The sequence below is a fragment of the Ananas comosus genome, linkage group 20 (genome assembly GCF_001540865.1).
Source record: "Ananas comosus cultivar F153 linkage group 20, ASM154086v1, whole genome shotgun sequence".
Taxonomy (NCBI): domain Eukaryota; kingdom Viridiplantae; phylum Streptophyta; class Magnoliopsida; order Poales; family Bromeliaceae; genus Ananas; species Ananas comosus.
Genome location: NC_033640.1, coordinates 7,588,422 through 7,596,267, shown reverse-complemented (window position 1 = coordinate 7,596,267; position 7,846 = coordinate 7,588,422). Strand labels below are relative to the sequence as shown.

General features: G+C 37.8%; 1 protein-coding gene across 2 annotated transcripts; it reads right to left on the bottom strand.

Annotated features, from left to right (window-relative positions):
• On the bottom strand, window positions 1-7,518 carry LOC109725925 (uncharacterized vacuolar membrane protein YML018C). 2 transcript variants are annotated; one of them, XM_020255326.1, is made up of 9 exons: window positions 7,045-7,518; window positions 4,953-5,357; window positions 4,307-4,524; window positions 4,049-4,119; window positions 3,854-3,955; window positions 2,471-2,588; window positions 2,260-2,395; window positions 381-452; window positions 1-291 (listed from the first exon to the last, which is right to left on the bottom strand). In XM_020255326.1, exons 1-8 carry the CDS (start codon window positions 7,123-7,125, stop codon window positions 390-392), a joined length of 1,194 nt encoding a protein of 397 aa, XP_020110915.1. In that variant the 5' UTR covers window positions 7,126-7,518; the 3' UTR covers window positions 1-291; window positions 381-389. The 2 variants fall into 2 exon arrangements, with proteins under 2 accessions (XP_020110915.1, XP_020110914.1); XM_020255325.1 differs by having other exon boundaries at window positions 1-452.

Genomic DNA, 7,846 nt, shown 5'->3' with positions numbered 1-7,846 from the left:
TATCCAATAAAATTTCAAGTAATCAAGAAAAATAAATAAATTTTGAACAAACACTATAAAATATTTTACAAACATTTACAACAACAAAACAACCTACATCTAAAAGAATTTGAACAAAAAGAATTACTTTATTGCTTTTGGACTTCACTCCGCACAAACGAAAACATACCAATGCTTCTGCTCCGATAACACTATCCAACCAGTTAAAAAATACCAAAAAAAATTATTAAAAAAAGAGAGAGAGAGAGGGAATGATAGCCTAAGCAACTATATCTTTTCCGGGGGATCCATCTGTGAAGAAAATGACTTCCTTTCAATTTGCGAAGGGAGGTGAATTAATGTTGTTTGTGTATAAAGAATGAATACATAAGAATACATACATCATTCTGCTACCATCCCAAAAATCGAGAAACCCGATCGGAAAGGTTAGCTATCACAAACCCAGCAAATACCTATAGCACAACAAAGATATAGACCATGAGTGAGAAATACTGTTTAAATATGCATACCTTGACAATCCGAAAGTCAAAAAAAAAAAAAAAAAAAAACACTAGGGTTCAATAAAAATGTCGATGCCACTTGTTTGAATAGTTCAAGTGAATTCATAAGCACTACATACTGAAGTTTCAAATAGAATAAAGAGGAAAAGGATGACAGAAATATAGGCCAACAAATTTAAATTACTAGTCATTAGGCAAAGTTCCGCATTTGCTAAGAATAACTTGATAAACATATGCATGCTGATTCTACTTCAGTTAGTTCTAGTTATAATTTAGGCTAAATTACAGAAAACCACCTTGTCAATATTCGTTTTTTTATTTTTTCCTCTGTTATTAAAAAACCTGCACTTTGCACCCTTAAAAAATAAAAAATGTTCACAGAAGGGTACGGTGTGACAAATGACCAAATTACCCTCATCTTCTTCGTCTTCTTCCCAATCCTGCTCATCCCGCACCCTCGCCCGTGTCTCCCTCGACCAAGGCACGGACAGAGAAGTGCACGAGGGCGAGGGCAAGGACGAGGGCGAGGCACCGGAGTAGGGCGAAGCAAAGGCGACTGTTGGCTTAAATGGGCCAGCATCCTGCCCTACGGCGGGAGGCCATGTTGGGCCGAGTCATGTTCGAAATGGCGTGAGGCTGGGTGGGCCGAGTCATATTCGAAGTGGCGTGAGGCTGGTTGGGCTGAGTCACAATCGAGACTCGTGGGGCACTGTATCTATACGCTTTAAGTGAATTGGTTGCGCATTTCTAATAACTCGAGCTTTTGGGATTAATGGTGAGCGCCAACGATCTCACAAGTGGTATCAAAGCCAGAGGTCACGGATTCGATTCTTGCATACTGTAAATGTGTGCAGGTGCTGAAGGAGGGATTGTTGGCTTAAATTAGCCAGCATCCTGCTCTGTGGCAGGAGGCCATGTTGGGCTGAGTGATGTTCGAAATTGCGTAAGGCTGGGTGGGGCGAGTCATATTCGAAGTGGCATGTGCTGATTAGGCCGAGTTACAATCAAGACCCGTGGGGCGCTGTATCTGTACGTTTTAAGTGAATTGGTTGCGTATTTCTAACAGCTCGAGCTTTTGGGATTAATTGTTAGCGCCAACGATCTCATAGCAATGCGGCCGAGGATGTCGATGAGGAAGGAGGAAGATGAGGGTTTCAGGAATATTTTGGATATAAAAAATAAGATATAAGCGGAATCCTAATGGCACACTGAATTCCGACAGGGGCCAAAGTGAACATTTTTTATTTTTTAAAGGGGCAAAGTGTAGGTTTTTGAATGACATGGGGAAAAGTGAAAAACCGGGTATTGACGAGAGGATTTTTTGTAATTTAGCCTATAATTTATAACTCAAATTATTTTACAAATGAATACACTAGTTTTAGCCATTCTAGTTTGGCGCTCTAAGCCCTACATAGAGCGATTTTAGGTAAACAAAGTGTTCTGAATTTAAACCCTAGTTTCAGATCAGCACTAAATGGATTCGAAATGTTTCAGTTCCCATTTCCAAGTTTCGATTGGAAACTTCAAGCAATGCCTAAAAGGTGCTGACAAGTCACCCTCAAACACTGATTTTGCACCAATATCTAGTAGTAGGAAATATAAATATAAGTGTTACCTTGCTAACACAAAATGTGAACGAGTATGTTCACAAGAAAATTCTCGCAGGATCGCTTGATTTCAGTTGTTTGTATAAGAACAGAATAGAACCAATATAAGCATAAATGTAACCCCTGATTAAAATGAAATATTACAGAATTACCTGAGCTGAACCTAGAACATAGATTGCAGAATAATGCCGACCATGAATGACCATGTCAGCAACCATTGCAAGGGGTATAGTGAGGGACATGCCTAAGGTGGCTACCAATGGAGTAGTCCAAACAACACAGAGAGCCCTGCATATGGGTTATCCTTGATTAGATAACATTTTCATGGGAACTCATAAAAGGCCAAAGTTGCTTCACACATACCAGAAGTAGTCAGAGAGTACGCTGCCAAAAAAGCCATTAGCTAGCACTACCTCGTCCAATTTAGCAGAATGGGGTATTGTGAACTTGGGTTCAATCCCTAATGCGGTCAAGGGCCACACTGAAAGAGAGACAAAAACAAAATACTGGATTGACGCACCTATGACATAGGAAAGAATTCTCATCGATAATAGCATTTAACCCCCTTATGAGAGAGGAAATTACTAAGAAAACTAGTTTATCAAGAAATGAGTCAGCAACAATTCAGCTAAAAGAATAGGATAGTTTATCAAAATTAATGCTCCATTTCATCTATTTCAGAGCTTCCAAATGCAACTCATGGTAAGAGATTTTCAAGCTGTCTGCCAACAAAGGGGTAGTACCACAATAATACCCTGTCAGACCATGAAGCAGCACGTATTTACAAGATTTCATAAAAGATTTTGAAATAGCAGTACTTCAAGAATGCCATTACCTAGTACTAGCAAACACCTACTTCAAAATCATCCCTTCTCAAACCTTATATAATGTTCTAGAACAATTACCGGCAGATATTCTTTTCTTTTCTCTTAGCTTCCCATATGCACCTAGAAGCAAATAATCGTGGGTCCTGCAGCGAGTGACGCTGGTGTACCAGATAAGCTAAACAAATACTGGTGTACCAGATAAGCTAAACAAATAAACACTATTTTACATTCCAAAACATATCATATCATAGGAAAAGAAAAAATATATACATATATATATATATGTATATATAGAGAATGGTCAACCAATTAAGCGTACCACCACTTTCTGTGAGATGAAGTTGGAAGTTCTCTAAGTAAGATATAAGTATGCATTAAAGAGAAACCACAGGTGACCCCAACAACTTGGGAAAAAGAAGGGGGAATAGGCAGTTAGAAAAAACTTCGTAGGCAATTTGTTGAGGCATTCATCTTGTAGGTCGACAGTGCAAACACGTTGAGATTAACAAAGGGACTTTTGACAATTGTCTGACTAAAGGAAGATTTGTTTAAAGTTACAAACAATGGAAGAGGAGACTCCTCGAGGTCTTTGATAGGAATGTCGAAGAAACATGAAATTCCTATGAGATTATCAAATTAAGTGGAGATTTTCTGACTGTGAAGAATTAGATGTATTCAGAAGAAAATGACTACTTAGAAGTTTGAATGCAATACAATGAATTTAATATGTAATGATTCTAAAAGCAAAGAAATCTAGAGATATCAGAAAAGAACAACATAGGAGTTAAACAAAGGCAAAAAAAGCACTTCTAAAGCTCATTTACAACATTCATGACATGGATCATATGTTCCTTAACATGCAACATGATAGTACAGTTACCAGCTTGATGTAGTTATATAATGCAATGATAGACCTTACCAAGCCACCAGAGAGCTACAAGAGTGAAGAGTCCAACATATCCAAACAGCTTTTGAATATCAACTCTTTCTCCCTCCTCTCCAGAGAACTTTTTGAGAAGCACTGCAGTATTGTAAAACAATCTGGTAAACTATATACACTCCATTCCATAATAGAGAAAAAAAAAAACAAAGGGTAAAGAGGATGAAATCCAACCAGTAAAAAGACCATATGTCATAGCAGAAAGAAGACCAAACAGATCACCAGTAAGAGACCTCTTCCCATTCCTGCATAATATGGCATGCTTGCTGAAGATTAATCTTTGGCAATCACAAAAACAGCTGGTATTATAAATATCTTACATATTCTCAAAACATTAGCTTAGCTTTATTTTAGAACCTTAAGCATGAAGAGTACATATTAATTTATCTCGATTATAAATAACAAAGAACAAGACATACGCAATGAGCTTACCCAGAAGAGCTCAATTCCGACTCATCTGATGCCCAAGTCTTGCCCATAGTTGTCATTACAACCCCAGCCATGCTGATGAAGACAGCAACAACTTTTGCTGCATTTAAGGTATCTTGTCCCAAAAGTATGCTGATGAAAAGAGTAAAGAGCCCGGAAGTAGAAGATAGTACAGTAGTGCTTGCAACACTGGTTCTTGCAAGTGCTGCATTTGATAAATACTACAAGGATCCGATATACAAGATGTATAAGTAGTTCTTTAACTCCAACAAAAATTGCAAGCAATTTATATTCGTTAAGTAGATAAATTCTATCGCTTTCTGCAAACATTCTTAAAGCAAAGAAAAATGAATGGAAAAAGGTAACAGCAAATCCACATTCTTGTATTCAATTTAGTCCCTTTCATGGTTGGAGATTTCCAAATTTTAATGAAATTAGCCTTATTCTAAGGCAATATAACTCTGCAACCCAACTATGAAATAAGACATGTTGACTATAAGAATAGGTTGTTGAAGACATATATGACACTTTATCCACACCAAGATCGAAAACAAGTTGTGACATAAATAAATAAAAAAATTTTAAAAAAAGATAGTTCACCACAAAGACAATATATGGCTATATTATGAAGTAGGTCAAATTATCTAACCTCTGTGACAAACCATATGGGGGCAAGATAAAGTGCATATGTTGCAATTTGCCTAGTTGAAAGTGCCACATTTTCCTTCAGAAGCTCGGCATTAACTTCATCTCTAAGTTCAATGATGAATGGATATTCTTCATTACATGCAGAAAGGTTTATATCACTGTCTTTTTTAGTTAAAGGGCTCTGAGTTTCCAATTCCAACATCTTTTGCATTTCACTACGTTTCAAAGGAGAGTCAAACCCTGAAGAAGATTTATTCATCATTTTCGAAGTCCCACCACTTCTACCACGCCTTCTCCAAATACTGCATAGCCAATCCTTTAGAAATGCTAACGGTAGATAAATGACCATAAGAGAGGCTCCCAAATATGTTACAGCAAATGGTTGTTTGTAGTCGGTGAATATACCCTGTGCAACAGTGGGAAACTCAACAGTTAAAAGGTAATGATGAGAATGCCAACACACCACAAATATTACTAGAGAAAGAAATTAATGCTCATGAAACCTATTGAACTTACAAAACATTAGAAAATTTTTATAAGTTTACCGCAAATAACCAAAAGGTTGAATCTCAAAAAATTCCAAACTACATAACTCAGCCAAAAACCAAAATATCACGCCAAGATAACTCTGTCCTCTCATAACAGAAAAGAATTTAAACGGTTAAGAATTTCAGCTCAATATCATGCCAGCTTGTTGTAGCGGTCACAAAAAGGCAGTGCCCAACAGGGCGCCAATTTTAATCTCGAACAGTTTTTATTAATAGAAGAATCAAAGAACAAAGTTGAAATGATAACTCAAAATTGTAAGCAGACTTTCGGTTCCAACTCTACAAATAATCATAGGCAAGGATTAAGTGTCCATCGGCACGGGTTGTATCTACAGTGTCGTCTTGTGCCAACAAAATATCGGCATAAAACAACCCCCGTGCCAGTGGCACAGCTCAAAACCCTTTATTCTTTAAATTAGTAAGTAATTTTCTCAATAATGTTCAAAAAATTTGATAAAGATACATAATAAACAGTTAGAATATTTTTTTGCTAAAAAAAATAAATATTTCATGTCATTATATGTCGGCACACATATATTTTTCGTAACCGGCACGCATCGATACGGCCCGGCACGCACCGTGCCGTACCGTGCCCGCAAGTTCGGCACGACCCCGTGCCACGGCACTTAAATCCTTGATCATAGGCTCTTAGTGACTAATTGAGTGATTGAGTAATAAATGAAATTTTTTTCACATAAGTTCTCTTCTATTTCAAGTGTGAGTAGAGTTCAACTACGTGTGTGAAGCGGGCCCAGGAGGTGGTGCTCTCCAACCTAATTAAGGTGTGAAGAAGTTGATTTCTCATTGGATAAGATCCATTGTGATCTCAAATCTAAACTCTAACCTAACATGGAGCCCCAGTCCACCTCTCTTCCCTGCACTCAAATCCCACCAACCTACAGAAAGTTACTTCGTTCCCTCTTTTCGGTCAGCTTCCACTAACAAGTGGCTCATAATTTTGGAAGATGACTCATAGTCTGCTACGCCGACAACCTCTCGAGAGCTTCCATGTCATCATCATGTCTCATTTTCAACTCTCTTTTAATCTTAAGACAAACTTCCACCACATCATCATCACGATCACGACTTAATATACAGATTGATGTAACACAACTCATATTTAAGAGAGCTCCGTCAAAAAGTGGATAATAAACATTCACGAATGGCCATCAACCTGATACCAAAGTTCTCCACTAAGGATGATAAATATATAACGCTTGATAATCGATTTAAAATTTGATTTTAAATATTCATCAACAAGTTTCGTCCTTGTTCTTTTTTTTTTTTTTCCCTTTGACATGAAAAAGGCAACAATGTTACTCTCATCGATTATTGTAAATTCATAAACGTAACACCTCTTAGCATAACATTTATTAAAAAAATGTGATCTTTCCATCTAAACCAGATGAGAAATGCTATGAAATTACTTCAACAGGTAGAGAAATCATCTAAAGAAGATAAAAAAAAAATTTAAAAGTTAAAAAAAATACACACAAAAAAATCGTACACAAAGTACAAATCATAAAATTCATTTAATTCACAAACCTGGGTAACTTCGGCGGAGGTGACCCAAATCACAACAACGGCCCCAATGAGGAGCAACCCCGCCTTATACTTCCAACTCATCTTCTTCCTCCTCTTCCTCCTCCCCCTCCGACCAAACGAAACCCTAAAACAAAACGCAAATTACCCCCCAACCCTAGACGTCACCGAGATCTCCTCTCCATCGCCGCCACGTTCCGCCGAGCCGTTGCCGATCCCCCCTGCCGCCGCGATCCCATTGCTAACCAAACCACCTCGAATCACCTCCACCTCCTCCTCCTCCTCCTCCTCCTCCTCGCGTCTCCTCCTCCTGCTCCTCCAACGGCGTCGGCAACGTAGAGAGAGAGAGAGAGAGAGAGAGAGAGAGGGTTACGGGATCGAGAGGAGGAGGAGGAGGGGAATGGGAAATGGATTTGGATTCTTACCAACAATAGCGGTTGGTTTGGCGTTGTCGGAATTTAGTAGAAAAATGTTGCCGCCTCTCCTCTCTCTCTCTCTCTCTCTCGGACTTAATTCGGAGAAATTATTGCCTGCACCTGCTGTACCCATATGTCTCGTGCACCGCACTCGTAAAGTAAAATTTTGTTATTTTAAATAAATAATAAAGATAGTGTAGGTCAAAAATTACCTTAGTAGAACAAGATCTGCTTTTACATTTTTAAGCTCAAATACATTTTGCACTCTATTTATTCAATGACTCTTTTTTTTTTCTCTTTCTACTATTATTATATTTTTTAATTAAAACTCATTCAAATTTTTACCAGCCTTCAAATACATAAAATATAAGATTTATGCCTAGATATAT